This window comes from Seriola lalandi, unplaced genomic scaffold (genome assembly GCF_002814215.2).
Source record: "Seriola lalandi dorsalis isolate HSWRI2012SDOR001 ecotype SW California unplaced genomic scaffold, Sedor1 jcf7180002054955, whole genome shotgun sequence".
Taxonomy (NCBI): Eukaryota; Metazoa; Chordata; class Actinopteri; order Carangiformes; family Carangidae; genus Seriola; species Seriola lalandi.
Genome location: NW_019525506.1, coordinates 1,673,776 through 1,691,421, shown reverse-complemented (window position 1 = coordinate 1,691,421; position 17,646 = coordinate 1,673,776). Strand labels below are relative to the sequence as shown.

General features: G+C 38.2%; 1 protein-coding gene across 6 annotated transcripts; it reads right to left on the bottom strand.

Moving 5' to 3' along the window:
- Positions 1-479: 479 nt before the first annotated feature.
- On the bottom strand, positions 480-16,766 carry me2 (malic enzyme 2, NAD(+)-dependent, mitochondrial). Of its 6 annotated transcripts, none has more exons than XM_023394970.2 (15): positions 16,607-16,766; positions 12,358-12,511; positions 8,246-8,379; positions 8,011-8,160; positions 7,447-7,522; positions 6,980-7,141; positions 6,652-6,865; positions 6,403-6,500; positions 5,947-6,060; positions 5,697-5,808; positions 4,909-5,051; positions 4,648-4,750; positions 4,398-4,468; positions 3,698-3,796; positions 480-3,354 (listed from the first exon to the last, which is right to left on the bottom strand). In XM_023394970.2, exons 2-15 carry the CDS (start codon positions 12,469-12,471, stop codon positions 3,193-3,195), a joined length of 1,752 nt encoding a protein of 583 aa, XP_023250738.1. In that variant the 5' UTR covers positions 12,472-12,511; positions 16,607-16,766; the 3' UTR covers positions 480-3,192. The 6 variants fall into 6 exon arrangements, with proteins under 6 accessions (XP_023250738.1, XP_023250737.1, XP_023250740.1 ...); XM_023394969.2 differs by having other exon boundaries at positions 12,358-12,514; positions 16,607-16,765; XM_023394972.2 differs by lacking the exon at positions 16,607-16,766 and adding an exon at positions 14,551-14,641.
- Positions 16,767-17,646: the final 880 nt, after the last annotated feature.

Genomic DNA, 17,646 nt, shown 5'->3' with positions numbered 1-17,646 from the left:
AGCCCTAAAAACGTCATAAGGCATAAAAAGTCATAAAAATGTCATATACTATCGCATAAAAAGTCATAAAAACGTCATATACTATGGTATAAAAAGTCATAATAACGTCATAGTATAGTAACGCATAAAAACGACATATTATAGTAAGGATTTAAAAGTCATACAAACGACATATTATAGTAAGGCATGAAAAGTCATAAAAACGTCATTGTACAGTAAGGCATAAAAATGACATATTATAGTAAGGCATAAAAAGCCATAAAAACGGCATAGTATAGTAAGGCATAAAAAGTCATAAAAAAACGACATAGTATTGTAAGGCATAAAAACGACACAGTAAGGCATAAAAAGTCATAAAAACATCCTAGTATACTACGGCAGTGGATATGAAAAAAAAATTGAATACCATTGATACAAAACTAAAATGTCAATGAATCAGTCCCGAAAAAAACATTTACAAAATTAAAACAGCAGACAAGTTAGCCAGTGTAAAATAGGTTTTATTCTGCACTTTAACATCACTGAAGCAGCACAAACATGCTGCACTTTGCATACAAACGCTAAGGCAATATTACTGTGTAATAAAAATAAACTTCAGAATGACAAAGGACAAAGCACTACATGAATGCACACTTTAGTGAAATGTGGAGGAAATCACGAGCAGACCAATCACCGATCACAACACAGTAAAAACTCGTAATGGACAATTATAGTCAGTAACAACAACTGGATAAACACATGACATGAGCAAACACTTAATGGGGTTTAACCATTATATAGTTTCTTTTACATAAAACTAAAGTTATATGTAGAAAACGTTGCCTTTAACAACATATTAAGTATTCATAACCAGAAGCTGCAAAGTCTATCAGAGAAAAAGCTGCACGTTGAATAACACACAATTACTTCATTTTGTACAATACAAACAGCAATTTTTATATTCATAGTGCTGATGGGTTGTTTCTCATCTCTGTTTGCAGCATGTTAAGAGGTCTACGTTGTGGAAATGGAGTGACTTTGAACACTTTGGCACTTCAGTGCAGGAAGTCAGAAGGTCATAAAACACAGTCCTGAGGTTAAAATATACACAGTGGACTAGCATATATATTTTAACATACTGAAATAACTACCAATGCCATTATCTGGTTCAACATAAAAATGCTTCTCTGTTGACACTTAGGATAGTTAAAGTTGACTTGTTAGCATTACTAAGTTTCTTCATCAAAAATAAAAGTTGCCAGTAACAATCCATCTTTCAGGCACCATTACCCTTTACACCAAAAACTGTACATTAATTTTGTCACCAAGGATCCAAAAGGTAGAGAGAATGAAAACCATATTAAAAGGGGCAAAATGTCAAGATTTCAGTGATGTCCTTTCCCAACTGGGCTAGTTGGTTAAATAACTTTTGATACCAATAATATAGTTTTTGAGTAGCTCACAGTGTAAATCATGTATTAAACTTGACTATGTTACAACGTCTTCTAGATCATGGTAGATGAAGTTGTAACAGTCAGTTTATCTTTTCCTCGATCATGGTAGATCACAGTGAACAGAGACCTAGCCTGTAAGTCTGTTGTGTTGTTGAATATGTTCCATGGAGTGAAACCCACACACCAACCAGCAAACACACACGTATTGGACGTATTTTAGACAGCTTTATAGTTACTCTTTCAGCACACAGTCCCACTTTTCCACAAAAGTGCCTGTACAGTAAATAAAATATAATAAAAAGAAAAAAATGATAGTTTATCCAATTATTTTATACTGCACACTGTTTCCTTAAATATGTATATCACACTTAAGCAAAAGGGGTCTTCATACCACAATTCATTTAAGGAGAGTTGATGACTTAACAAAACATCAAAAAACACCACACAAAAATAAAACAAAATAAATTCTGAGAAACAAACATAATGTGACAAGAACAATTGAACAAATAAAATGCTGGAGTGGACGTTGGATGTGTTGTCAAGCTGGAGGATTCCTTGAATGTTTTTAGATATAAATTTAATTTAATTTCCCTTCATACAATCTCATCATTTTCCATTAAGAGGTCTTTCTTTAAATACTCACTTTATTTCTCCCCTGAGTTACACTGTCTATTCTCTTTTTCACCGTTTACACATAAAAGCCAAGCTCTTTATCCCTCTGCTCTACTGGACTATTGCTGATTACCAATGTGGCCTGATATGTACACGGCTTAAAAAGAAGTCTGACAATATGTGTTACATCAGGCATTGGTTGTTCAGTGAATACACCAGAGGCCCTCTTGATGTGAAAAAGGCAATGTAGAAACCCTATGTTAAAACTTTGCATAATGTTTGGCAATCTCTAGGTAGCCACATATAGTCAGAAAAGTAGTAACTGGACTAAACATAAAGAATTGAGTTTGTCAGTATTAACCAAAGAATAACATTTCTACATCAGGAGTGTACAAAAATAAATAATAAAATTAAAAGTCATCATTATTTTAACTATGGAGTGGAAAAAGTAATGCTTAAAATAGGTGAAAAAGATAATGGTATTGTACAGGGCATTTCTTAACAAAAGGGAAACTATACCTATTATAACTATTTTATTATTTATTTATAGGTAATTTATGACTAAAAAGATGGTGGAGATTGACAAACACAAATAATAAGTGTCATCTCCACTACCATGTAAAAATCCATTTTAACCTTCAGTAGCCTACCAGTGTTTGGACTGCTATACAGCATAATATAATTTACCTAGTGTTTGTGTTTTGGTGTTTGGGTTTCTGCTTATCAAGAGCAGTTGACAATCACAAAGAATATTTAAAGGTGACTAACTGTAATTGCCCACTTTCTGATATTATTGTTGTCATTTGCTTTTCAAAGTAGAACATAGATAATTAAAATGTATCTCAAGGTTTCAACAATGAAAACCAGATTTCCACACTGCCTTTTTGCCAACACCAGGTGGCCCTCAAGTTCCATGCAGGTTTACTTATGATGCAAAGTCAAATGTCCTTATCTTTCCAAGTGCCCTCACACTCTACCTTTTCACAGATCTCATAAGACTGTGTTAGTGCAAATGCAGTGATATGGAAGCAGTATGCTTGCACTAAGATAACTATGATCATCTCAAAAGATCTGTGATTAAGAGTAAAATGGAAAACAAAGGGAGAGAGTGACATAACATTGGGAACAGTGAGAGTTTGTTCTAGTTCTAGTTAGTCTTGGGGCTGAAGCTGACACCTGGCCAGTCATAGGTGTCTGGCAGGAAGGAGTCATAATTGGTGTTCCAGACAGTAGCACGTACGAAGCTGTCCTTGTCCACAGGCTCAGGGTAGCGGAACGCCATGCCTTTAGCATAGACATACTCCACCACCTATAGAGAAAAAGAGAATGATGGCATTCAAGAGGAAAGGAGAGACACAAGCAGTATACAGACAAACAGCAACAGAAAAGGCAGCAGCAGGGCAGCAGTGTTGTGTCAACAAAATGGTGTCTTGAGAAATTGTTAAACGATATCCAACTTAATGGTATTGCTTAAAAAGTCTGTCGAGCTGTGGCGAAACAGGGTTATGGATTTGGAAAATCAGATGATGACGGAAGAGGTAAAACTTTGGAGGAACGGTGAAGGCTTGTATTAACATTAACAGGTTTATCAATAGACAAAGTTGGGGCATTTAGTTTGTCAGCAAGAGAAATCATCATTTCCAGAGACTTACCTTGACAGCCATCTGGATAGAGACCTCTCTGATGTTGGAAAGAGGAGGATATAGTCTTCCTTCTTCTAGCTCTTTATCCGCCAGCTGCTCAGCAAGGGTCTGGAAAGAGTATAAAAATACTTTTAGGGTGCAGATGAATTTCTATAGTTAGACACAGACATAACAACTACCATTATTACTTATCTACATATTTCTCTGTTGTTTGCCATCCACACCAGTGTGTAGTCATGAATGTATTATGTGCTTTTGATTGAGAAACATGATCTAAAATAAGGATAATACGATATAAGAAAAATAAGAATTGTTAGATCAAGTGATAGAAATGACCAAATCACTGCCACTAATATTAACACCATGCAAATGACAGTGTCCTCAATATTAAACAGAGTGCTGGCAGGAAAGCATCATGTGATTTTCGTCATTAATTGCATTAATTAGTGTTATGAAGTCAGATATAGCGCAGCAAAAGAAGGAAGAACACAGATGGAAAAAGTGCAAAGTGGGATTAGTCTTTTCTCATCTGTTAGTTGTGTCTGAGTCTAGAAAGAGAGGGAACAGGAGACATCATAGGGTTAAAGAGGGTTTAGATGAGCATACAGAGCATATGCATACAATACATAGTCAGCAAGAAAATGCAGAATGGGGTGAGGGCAAGTTTAAAGATGAGAGTGATGGAGAGAGACTTAGGACTACTTCAGACCTTGGCAGCTTCTAGAAATACTGTGTCACTGATGTGTCTCACTCCACTCAGGATTACAGCCAGGGCCACACCTGCAACATACATATAGCATGGGTTTTTAGAAGAGATTGCATGTAGTTATTGTCAAGTGATACAGCATTTTCCCACAGGGCAATCACTAGGAAAAGTAAAACACTTGGATTTGTTTATTCTTAACACTAGAGACTATTCAACATATCGTAACATTGCTTCACTTTTCTTTTCTCTTCACCTGGGAAGATGTAAGCATTGTTCCCTTGTCCAGGAGTGAAGACGCGGCCATCACTCAGAGTCACTGGACCAAATGGACTACCACTGGCAAAAAGACATCTACCCTGTGGAACACAGAAAACAAAGGGGAGGAGTGATGAAAGGAAACAAAGAAAAGAATAAAAAGAGGAATGGTGATTTGACAGCATAGGAACTCCTGCTTTGTCTATGAGTTAGACAAACAGAAAGAGAGAAAGAAAAGTCAAAAAGAAAGAATGTGTACATCAGTGAGTGTGTAGGCATCCTCTGCTGTGCACTCTGCTTTATTGGTGGGGTTACTCAGGGCAAAGATGATTGGTCGTTCATTCAGGGTTCCCATGGCCTTGATGACATCATGGGTGAACAGACGTCCAGCTCCTGACACACCTGAAAGTAGGTGAGAGAAACAATAGTTGCTGTGGACTCTAGTCTACCTGTTTTGGTAAAACATTTGCACATGGTTTGCACACCGTTTTTAAAATGATTATTTCCCTGCAAAGAAAACTCCACAAAAAACTTGAACTAGTGATTACACAATCCAAATCTTTGTCAAAACTTGCCAGCGTGTAGGTTGCTAGCTTGGAGGTTGTTGTGGCCAAAGGACAGGCATATACCCACAGCCTACATTCGCTGAGTCACACCAAGTTACATCTGATTTAGTTCACAAGTGCTGTTCTACTGGGCAGTAAAGGTGATTCTTTATCAAATCAAGTTATTGGAGTTTATTATTTTTTAGAACTGTTGCTATATTTACTCTGCTGATTATTTCTTTTCTTTCACTTGAATGTTGTAAGTTGCATTGCGTAAATAAAGCTGAAAGAATTTTGTTCCTTTGTGTTTTCATTTCAGGCTGTGAAGCAACAAAATGTGAATTTTGAAAGGGGGTGATTGTCTTCTATACCCACTGTATACTTTGGATAATGAGGCCAAAATTACAAGTATACCTTAATAATAAAACTTTAAAATGCAGATTCCAAACTGTACTGAGAGGCTTTAAAGTTACATGAATGCAGAAAATGAGAGGTTCCTTACCAATGATAGCTGTGGGTTTTATGGTGTTGACAGCTTCAAGGAAGCTCTGTACATTCCCTGGACTGTCATGGACAAATGCCTCCTGATTTGTGTCCGTTTCCTGCTGTCTACCCTGGAGTCACAAACAGTGGCACACAAATAAATAAATAATATCATAACCAAATATCCATTGCACAAACAGTGATCCAGACAGGAAGCCACACAGACATCTAATGCATGTTCTAGTCAATGTTTTGTTACAAACACTAACCTTTACTAGTAAGCCATATTTATCAAACATCCAGATTCTTTTTCTGGCCTCAGCTTGACTCATACCCGTCTCCATCATGGCCATGACAATCAGATTGGCAATTCCAAGGGCAGCCTATGGAGAAAAATAATTTCATTAAGTTAAACATGTTAATGTTTGTGTGTGTCAAAACTTGAACCCTTATTTTTAAATTAGAGAATGAACAAATCATCCTTTTTCTCAGACATGTTATGGTGAATTATATCATTTATAACTTAATGTTATAATTTCTTATTTTTTACCAGTAGGGGGTCAGTAGGGGACAGGCCTAAAAAAAGGCCTACTCTCTTATTTCGATATATGGGACTTCGATGTTCGATATTGAAGAGAAAAAGGAGAGGAAACAAGACACAGCAAGAAAGAAACCAAAAGCAAGAGAACTTGGACTGACTGATTATTGGATAAATTTTAGTTTACCTCTCCAGCTCCCAGGAAAAGCACTCGGTGTTCAGTGATGGGTTTGCCAACGGCTCTCTGAGCTGCTAACAGACCAGCAAGGGCTACAGACGCAGTGCCTGGAAATATGCAGAAGAACAACAGTAAACAGTGAAGTCTCTGTCTCTTTTCTAAAGTTATGCTCCTTCTTTTTGGTTTAATTCCCAGATAACACAACTAATTAAACCACTGCCTTAGAAAATGTTTGAAGACAATGGGTTGTATGTGAACCTTGGATATCATCATTGAAGGTGCAGTATTTCTCCCTGTACTTCCTGAGAAAGCGGAAGGCATTGTGATTCCCAAAGTCCTCAAATTGGATCAGTGTGTCCTGTCCATATTTGTCCACCACAGCCTCCATGAACTCATCAATCAGATCATCATAGGCTTGCGAGCGGTCTCGCTTCTGGTACAGGCCCATGTACAGTGGATCCTTAAGGAGAGTCTGACAAACATGAAAGGATAAACAGTTTTCACACTATACTCTCACAAAAGCAGTGACACACAAACACACACAATAAACAGAAAACATACACATAGCCTTATTATAGCGTCCTACCTCATTGTCTGTGCCAACATCTATCACCACAGGCAGACATCTCTCAGGTCTAATGCCGGCACACGCAGTGTACAGGCAAAGTTTTCCGACTGGGATGCCCATTCCATAAACACCCAGATCCCCTAATCCTAAAATACGCTCTCCATCAGTTACTACTACTGCCTACAGAGAGAGAAGGGGGAGGGGGTGAGAAGTATATAAATCAGCAAAATTGCAAATCAACATTTTACAAGCACACAACTGTGCTGGACCTTAGCCAGGCAGATGTAGAAAATGTGGACAGTAATGGGTCAATCAACGAGACTTCCTTAGACTTACTCTGATTTCCATCTATTCATAGTTGTATCACCACAATATCTATTAGTGACTATCTCAATATTAACACAGTTCATTTCTATAATGAACACAATAATATAGACATTAGCTCAAAAGGTGTTATCGTGGGGAGGTTTTCAGGTACTACTCACTGCAACATTAGTTTCTGGCCAGTTGTCCAGGATGGATCGGATGTGTCCTCTGTCCCGAATGGAGATGAACAAGCCTCTGGTGAGAGAAACAAGATGTGACTACATGACTACTTCATGTTATGAATCTATCTACAATAAAATAGAAAAAGAAAATATATATATCCACTAGAACAACATCTTTATTCATCAATCATTATTTCAGTCAAGGGTGTTGACACAACTTTATATTTTATCCAGAAGAGTCCTTTAAATATTCAAAAGGTTCATCACTTGTGAACAGGAGGCAAACTTTGTGCACATCAGGCCAAGCAGGGGGAATGAAGACTACCAGCATGTAGGATATTTCTCAGCAGAACACCAGGGACAGATATTTCTGATTAACTCTTTTTTTCCTTTGTATTAAATATGTATTCCTGAGAGTGCTACAGGTACAGTATGTCTGTCATCAAATAGAACATGCATTAAAGGTTCAGATTATTAGCAAAAAAACCCCAGTAGTTGATTCTTTTAATCTAATTTTGCTTTTTTTGGAGTTGTTACTTGAGAGTTTCACTGCATGCTTACTTGGGTCTTCTAAAGATGTGTCCATACTGCGTGCAGGCCAGGCCTACAGTGGGAGTGTAGACTATTGGCATCAATTCATCTATGTCTTCCATCAACACCCTATAGAAAAGCCTCTCATTCCTTTCCTGGATGCCCATCAAGTAGATGTACCTGTGTGGAAAACAACAAATGCATAAAAGCACTACAGAGAACATTTTGTGGCTATACTTTCTAGTTCTCCCAAATATGCCTTTACTTCTGTAGGGGATCAGTCATTTTCTTGAGATTTTTCTGAAAGCGCATGGCTTGATTGTCCTGAGTCTCCACTTTAGGAGGCAACAGACCATGTATCCCCAAAATCTGTCGCTCCTGTAGAGAGAAGGCCATGCCCTGGGGAGAAACACACACACACACACACACAAAAGAAAAAAAGGAGTGAGCGGGGAGACAAGGAGAATGAGGGTAGAGAATAATCTGAAAGTCAAGTAGACTTGAGTGACCTCAGAGTTCAACAGGTACTGTGGTTGTGCAAATACAGTATGGACAGAGGGGCTGCTGTTTTCAGCTTCGACTCTGAACGTCTGAACTCTTCACCTTTCCATTCCACACGTTTGCCCATATTAAATTAGGTTGTTGCATTTGTACACATCACTGCCTACAGGAAATGACTAATCAAAGCTCATGAGTGAAACGCAAACTCTGTTAGAGAGGTTCCTCCACTGAAAGTTGGTCTTACAAATGTTAAATATTTTGCCCCTTGACATTTCCTTCATACTCTCTGGAAAAATGAGCAAGCACATATGTGCAATATTACCTCTCTCTGCTGCATGGAGTTCTACAGCAAATATGTGCTGCTTTGAAGTTTCATACTTAAAATATTCCTCAGCAAAATAAAACTTTAATCACTGAACCAATTTTCAGTACCCCCATTGCAGAAAATGTTCACATACTGTGATGTAGTTTTGACACCAGAAGGCGCACTGCATTACCTATGAGCCATTAAACAGAACTGACCTATTGACTCTTTACAGGAAATATTGACAGCTGAGTGAAAGGGGGGACACCAGATGAAAACATTTTGCAGCAGGGGATAGAAAGAAAAGGAGGCAAGAGGGGGGATTAGCCTAAGAGAATCCAATGAAAACCACTGAGAAACAATGATTTATAAAAGAGAGAATGGGGGAGCTGAAAGAGGGGTGCAAAGTGTTTTCATTTTCCTGCAGTGTATGAGCGCGTGCGTGCGTGCGTGCGTGTGTGTGTGTGTGTGGGGGGGGGTTTACAAGCTCAGCACTGAATGAAATATGGGCGTACCACATGGAATCCATCACGTCTGGGGCTGGGGAAGGGGCTGATTATACTGTGACAGCGATGAAAGCTGAGGGCTCCCCTGGCAAAATGCTGAGTCATGCTGATGGAGCATTTCATTTCACTCAGCTCTGGTACTCAGTTCCTCTCAACATCATGCAACATGCTGCAAACCTCTGATATTTAGTTTTTGTTGTATCTGTTTTAGCTTAATCTGAAAGTTGGAATGCCTTTCGGTTTGTTCAGATTGCTGTTCATTCATTTTGAGTGCTTCGAGTGATTCAAACAGGTCTGAAAAAGTAGCCTAACCTATAAAAAGTAAAATAATGCACTTCCTGAAAAGTTGATATTTGTACTGTTTGTGTATGTATTTCTTAAATATATCTATCTATCTGTATATCCTAATATTCGTGTATGTGCTTCTATATTCTGGAAGTGAATTGAAACAACCACATAAAATCTATATGGGTTTAAACAGTTAATGGTTTTTCAAATTAAACAAGTATACATTAGATGGGAAATCACTGGTTTGAGATATCTTTCTTAGTTTATCATTTATAAGTGTTAATTAAATTACCCATCCTTTTAACAAATTTTACATTTTACAAAGATTTCATATATTTTGAGTCTACATGGTGAAAATCTGTATTTTATAACTAATGAATAAAATTGAGGTACAGGAATGTGGGATCACAGCAAAGCATCATCTTACAAAATATGTATAAAAATATATATATTTGATTTTATCGTGCTGAAAGTGCAATGTAATAAGCAATGTCTCTCTGCAACACTATGACCTTTACGGCGAATGTGTGAGTGAGAGAGAATAAGAGTCACGATGATGCAGTCTGCTGATGCAAGTCACATCTGCTCAGGCAGATATAGTCGTCTTCTTCTAAGTAACTAGCACACTGCTGTTTTTCTATTGCTTTATGCAGTTTTTAAGTGTTTTTAGAAGGAAGACACAATGAATTAAATGACTGTTAATGCTACAAGAAAGTCAAGGGGGCTACTGACAGATAGCAAAACTGCTTTCAAAAGTAAAGTACTAAAATACCTGTGGCCTTAAGCCCTCTTCTGCCTTTTAACTCTTGAGTTGGTTTTGATAAGCAAACAAGTTTCTAAACTAGATAAAATGATTTGAATGAGGAATCAGGCCAGAAGTGCAACGTGAACGTATTTACTCTGCGTACTGTATTTCTAGGGCCATTAGCCAGATAACCTGTGACCAGTTTTCATGCAGCATGGTATGTCTATATTAAGCACAACATATCTAGTCTCATCTAAGTTTAGCATAACCTGCACAGAGTAAGATCATGTCACTTCAAGCAGCCACAGGCTCGTGTTACAAATGTCATTTTTAACCTCTTGGCAGGCTTGAGATCTAACTCTTTTGAATTATTTCATGGCCTGAAACAACATTTCTTCAGCTCAAGCCCCCATCTTGCTAGAGTAAGTGACAGCACTGTTGGGTGTGGTTACAGGGGCATGGCAGGGCAGGGCAAGTTTATTTGTACAGCACCATTTAAACACAGGGCAGCCCAAAGAACATGAAGCAAGACACATCATTTAAAAAAAGCAGCAAGCAGCAATATAAAGAGAAGAATGAAATATGAAATAATGAAAGACAAAGAATGGCAGGAAAAGGCACCTTGTGCGAAACAGACATAAACATAAAATAGCATACGAAGCAGTTGCAAATAGAAAGACACTTTGGCAATGGTTTAATGGACATTTCTGACCACACTGAACAGTGATGCTAGGTGTGGTCAGAAACCCAACTGACCAACCCAATAATTCAACCAGTGCTTTTCAGCCTTCTGTCAAGTTCACAGATTCAATTGTTCAATGAAAAATGAGAAAGTGTTATCATCTGAGCTTTAAGAATCAGATTATGTTTTTCAGCAATTCTTTTGTTAGGCAAATGATTCAGAAAAAAAACCATGCTAGGTTCTTGTCAGTAATTATGGCAACAGTCAAGTCACGTTTTAGAAATAGAAAAATAAGTTTTTTGTTTTAATCCCGCTCTCAGTACTTGAAAAATGACAACACAGGAACAGCCCCTTTGAATAGATTAAAAATGAAAAATAAAATTTGTTAAGCTTCCTATAAGTCTGACACCATCCCCTTAAGGTCTCTAATTCAAACCAATCAAAGTGCTACAAGCAAGGCCAAGTCAAACAGCAGAATAAAATAAACAGCAGCCACCAGCCAGCTGCCAAAAAGAGGTTTTTATAGTTTTTCAGTAAGTACCTATCACTGGCCTATTGACAAGCTTAACTGAAGCACCTACTGATTGTACTTTATAATGCCATGCTGTTCGTACTGTAACATTCCACACTGCTCCCTGTAACTGCATGGACCTGCATGACCGACTTACATTTTTAAAGTACTGTATATTTGGTGATAATTACATGTGAATGCTGACATATTCTACTTCTTGTACAAATATCATATTTTGAGGATTGATTCAAATTTCTACCAGCCTGCAGAATTATAAATATATCTGTGTTCATTAGGATATGAGGAAATGTATTCAAATGAAAAGACAGTCTGCAAACATAGAGTAAATTCCTATCCTTCACACTACAACACAACTCTCTGCTATTCTTATCCTGGGATATATACAGTGATATTGACACCTCCAAGGAGACAGTGGAGTGTCAGGGGATTAAAAGGATGGAAAAAGATGTGTATATGCGGCCCAATTTAAGGGAAGGATATGAGGAAAACTAACCATTACTGACAGCAAAACCATGGTCAAAAGGAGACAGATCATAAAAAGACATGTTACATTACATATGCTCCATTTATGGCTTGCAGTCAGTTTCTTTGTAATCCTTTCTACATTGCAGTCAAAGGATATGATATAATTCTGAAATACATTACAATTATTTTACACACAAAAAGCTTATGCCAATTAGCACAATTCAAACATGACATAATTGGCATTCCACAAATGGGCTGACACGCTGCAAGACATGTTAATAAAGCTGCCACCTGCTTAACCACCATGTCTGTCTAAATGCTGCCACATGCAGACATTTTCAGTGACCAACTCACTTTGTTGGTTCGAGGGTTGAGCATGAGGGGCTTGCCCTTCTCTTTGGTGTGTGCCCATCTGCAAACAGAGACACAGGGCCTCAGGGACCAGGTTGTCCTCAACCTGGACAACATGGTGGACAGTCACTGGTCTGGAAGGTGCACAGGTAGAAAGCTGCTGAAAAAGGAAAGAGAAACAAAGTTTAAAACATAACCGTACATAATGTTTTTTTTTTTATTTTCATCTTCCCATTTGGTAGGATCATTATGAAAAGTGCAAAAGTCAGCTACAGTGAGTAGCTGTCATGGGACTCCAGACAGGGGTTCTGAATATTACCAGGCTTTTGCTAGTTTTTTATACTTACGTGGTTGTACATTGTGTGTGAGGACAACTTTGGTTATATTTGTGAAGATCCTAACTGTAAAACAAATATTTCATTCCCATCTCGAGTTGACTTGGTATAAGATTCAAAGATAATAAAAATCCACTCGTGTCAATTTGAATGTTTATGGTGCGAATGCATGTGAAATTATTATCTGACAGATTGTTAGAGTTATTGCTTCTGAGAATCAAGACCTTAAGTGCACTTCTACCATGACCTTTACACATGACATCATCACACTGTTATCACACCTTGAGACAACATTAAGCTAACAGCAATGAAGACTGGCAGCCAACGGACACATCCTTAGTCACAGAATCCTGCGAATGTACTTGGTGTACAGGGATAGTCCCACAGTCAAGGATTAAAAACGCTGACAGCAGTGGCTAGTCATTAATCTGTGTGTGGACAGGAGTGATTTAGTGCGTGATCTGAGAAACGAAGCTTTGAAAGATTGTCATAATCCTTTTCGCAATGAGCTCCACATGAAGACAGAAGGCGACATCAGCCAACAGACAGAAAAGATGGGGAAGACGGGCCGATAACATGCTTATGTAACAAGACAAAACTAACAATCACAGAAATCAGATGTGGCACGTCATTTCAGTATTTGCATCAACAAATCAAATCTTCTACAGTTCTACAATTTTGGGAGTGAAGGATATAAAACGAGCTCATATACAAATAAACTAAAATGGTATCTGATGGCACAATTTTGATGCAACGTCAACAAGCAAACATTACTGCACACTCACTTCACACAAGGGCCCCTATCCTACTTTCAGCTGCTGATGGCGGCCTGGAATAGTATCGTCATTGTAAGAGCTATGTGATGCATGTGACCTGTGACTCGCTGCTGTATTGTGTTGTGCTGTGTTGTGGTGGGTGCAGAAAGAGGCCACTTACAGTTCGTCTAATGCACCTTTGTAGGTTAGGGACAATTAAGAGCAGCTTTTTTTTGGGGTGTAGCAGAAGGTCATCCCCTGACTCTGAAATCACTTGCAGAACCAATGGACTGAAAGAACAACTTCAAATGTTAATGTCATGTTAGAAAAAGAGATGTAGCCAAAATCATATCTCAACCCAACAGTTATACATGCTAACTTCACTAGTTTTTTAATCATTAATTTTATTACCCTGCTCAAATTCATTTTGGCCTTGCTTAATGTCAAGACCCAAACAAGAGGAAATGCAACTGGACCTTTAAGCAAGTTATGTGGGGGACAGCCACATGCACGCAGTTTCTATTTCTGTTCCTTTAGTGACTGAGGCGAGTATAAGTATTGCTTTTGAAATCCAGGATTCATGAGGAAACAACAGGCGTCTGCAGTCAGTTGTTACCAAAAACGTAAACCTATAGGCTGACAAAAGAGAAAAAAGGCTCCTTTGAATCACTGCATGGTCTGGAACAACATGCAGTTGAGCTCAGGTGGCAAAAGAGCAAACCTATGGCCAGTTAATGTGACAACAGCATTCATCTGTGTCGTCAACATTTTCCAGCTGTCCTCCATTCCTCACTACACTGTTCTTGCTTATACACCCAGTCATAACCACAAGAAAATATAAATGGAGACAAGATAAATAAATGTATAAAATCTCAACATAGTAGTTATAAACCTGACAAGAGACTCCAGCTAAACAATACATAGCACACATTAACTCTATATAAAAATAGAAGCATTTAAACAAGGCATTTAAACAAGATGCTACTCACATGCTACATCAAATAGTACTTGTAGCAGTTATTTCTTATGCCAACCGCTGTGTTTAATCACACTATGCTGATTTACTTTTAATGAACAACTCAGGCAATTAATAAAGTACCACTGACCTTAAAAAAATCCTCAGGAAACAATGGGTGTGATTTTCCATTAGCCTGCACTTGTTGTTAAAGAACAGATTGAGAGGAAGCACTGTGGTCTGATCATGTGCCCCTCTGTTTGACCAAAGTATCTGATGAAGGAAATTATTAACATAGCCAGCTGGCTGAGTCTTGGCTTACAACCACATATCTAGGAAACATTGCCTTGAAAGCCGCAATAAAGCCCGGCCAAAGCAGCAGACAGTAAGTTTAATTCTCTGTTAATTTGATATTCTGAGGGGAAACAGACTTGATGCAACCTCTGTGAATTCGCGTCTTTGTGTTGTACAGTGTACAGGAATATCTACTGGTTTTGAAAATCTAAGCTTTGCTTCTTACTTGTTTCTACAATATATAAAGTCCCAGAAGTTAAGATGAGATCAGCTTTTCATATAGTGGAAATAATTCAGTCCTTTTTGATTTTATTTCATCCCAGACTTTATCACCATATTAACTGCTTGTTTTGCACTTTTTTGTGCCTGCCAAGTAGCAAGGCAATTCTGGCACAAAAACAGTAATAAGCCAGCTTTGTATCAGTGCTGGAACAACTAGTGTGAATGCTCTACCTGAACATAGCCAGAAGCTAGTCTGACGTGTTTGTACCGTATCCATATAGCTCATAAAAGCAGGCAACCAACCCACCTAGAATTGTGTATTTGGGTTGCTTCACCATTAATCAAAATTATAGTGAGCTGGTTATTCTAAGCTTGTGCAGAGATCTCCAAGCAAATACAGTATCTTGCCAAGACTGGAGATGACAAATCTCAAAGTACTGCACCTGACTGGATAAACTTTAGGTTTATTGGCCACAGCTTAAAGATTTATAACTCAGTGCTAAGTAAAACTGGACATTTTGCTTCATGTAGGCTACCTAATTTGGGTTAATAGCAAGATTCATTCTTAATAGATGAGGCAAACTGAACACACAACTGGTACAACCTAGCCAGACAATCATATCTTGCATTACTGGGTGTGGAAGTACTCTTAACATAAAAAAATGTGTGCACACAATGACTGTATTGACTGAAGCAGGCATAATGTAATAACAAAAGATGTCACAGGAAATGACCTGCCGACAGACTATGCATCCTGTCTTGACAAGCAATCACACCCACACATATTCTTTCATGTTTAAACTTTTTATGGCCTTAGGAGGTGGAATTTACTGGGATCAGAGTACAATATTATGAAGCCAAAGTAATTTAAACTACTGTATAAAGTGTTAGCATAATAATGTTACCTCAAATGGATAAACAGTGATTAAGCATAGTTACTACAAAGGTAGGTGTGACTTTACTGACAGGTGCTATTATTCTCTTTTTCCTCTCAAAGACTCAAGACTTTGTAGACATACCACACAGTTGGCTGCAATGACAGGTTGTTCCACGTTGATGGATTCAAAAGCTGACATCGATTCACGTTTGAACTGATCATTTAGTGAAGAATCTGTGCAAGTTGTTTGTTATTTGTCTGCTGCTGTGCCGTATAAGTGATGATAACCCAAGTAGGGACAGTAAAATATTTGGTTTCATCACTTCTGTCTTTATGATTTAATATTATTTGCCTAATAAAATGAATGACAATACCTCTTGCTTTAATGCTTCCTTAGAGATGGAAGTGGAGAGATTGGCATGTCAAAAAACTGTAACTGCAACTCTGCAGTGGTAAACTTATGAGTTAGCCTAGCAATCTCATACACAGCCACAAACAAAAAGCAGCTAACACCTGGTGCAAGCTAGCATTTTGCTAGCTCAGAGCAAACGTTAAAACAATCCAAGCTGTGTCGTTATTTGAGCCCCGGTTTCAGCGAACAGCGAACGACAGAATAGCCCACAGTCCCAGTGTTTGTAACCTTTTGTTAAACTGGCACAGCAATTCAAAAGGAAACACTTTTAATGCCTGATGACTTACATGCTGTCATTCATTCAGACCTCCAATTCCTTGCTCGCTAATTCTCGGCTGAGAAACAGGAACTTGCTAGATGGCACAGACTTTCTTTTTTTAAGAGAATAACAGCTCGGCTTACCTGCTCTTGAAATTTATAAAACTGCGTTTCCTTCTGTTGGCAAGGTCACTGTCCCTTAAGCATATTTCTCGTGGAGTTTGCTGTATAAGTACTATGACCAGACCGCTTGGTGTATCCCTTGACAGCAGCCACAGATGCAGCAGAGTGGTGGTGAGAAGAAGAGACCCACGCAGTGTAGAACTTGGCCGCTCATCCAATCACATGCTGGGATTTCCTCCCTGGTAACCGTAAAGACTGCCACATGCGCAAGAATTTTGAAGGGAAGTCACTTTGTCGTAATGACTATAGAAGCAGGTTATCTCGATTTGAGTGTGTGTTTTTTTTAGTTAAATGAGAATTGTTTTTATGTTTTGTTTCTGTATCCGTTTTTCTGTTGACTCTTTTGTATGCAGGTAAATTTGTTTAAATATTATTTGTGTGAACAGATCGACAATCCGTACTTTTGTGGATTTAAATTTTACACACACGGAGTTTTGAAACAAACATTTCGCCAGTCTGAACCCGGGCTAAACCAAAATCGACTTATCGCTCGGCTTCTGGAAAACACGTGATCATCTGCTGATGACGTCATTTCCGCTTTTCAAAGCGGAAGCAGAGACAGAGCTTCTTTGGTATAAGCGAAGACTGTATCTGGTAGAACAACGCATTCTTCTAAATGTTGTTATCGGTGCCAAGTAACATGCACTATGTTAACGGTTGTAAGATATGAAGCGACGGGACCTGATTAAGATCTTTGATAGTGTGGCTGTTGATGTTGACATTTGTTTTGTTCAGATATGACGTATTGCAATTTTATTGTTCATTGATAATAGGCTAAGCTAACGTTAACTATTAAACCGACTCCTGTTCCCATGGCGACAGTAGACATTCACGTTGCGGACTGAGGGAATAAAAGCAGGGTGCTGAATTTTATACACTGTGATGACGATGAAGATACATTTTAACTAGACCACGTTTTATTGTATTTTTATTATCTACTTGTCCCTAATTCCAGTGATCTTTCTTTAATATGTAATTGGTATTACAACAGGACCACAGAA

Excerpts from the sequence above, each read along its gene's own strand:
- me2 (XM_023394970.2), bottom strand. The coding sequence starts at position 12,471 with ATGTTGTCCAGGTTGAGGACAACCTGGTCCCTGAGGCCCTGTGTCTCT. Across the intron at positions 6,501-6,651 it reads CTTCAATGATGATATCCAAG|GCACTGCGTCTGTAGCCCTT; the intron begins GTTCACATACAA and ends GCATATTTCCAG. Across the intron at positions 5,052-5,696 it reads AAAACCCACAGCTATCATTG|GTGTGTCAGGAGCTGGACGT; the intron begins GTAAGGAACCTC and ends ACCTACTTTCAG.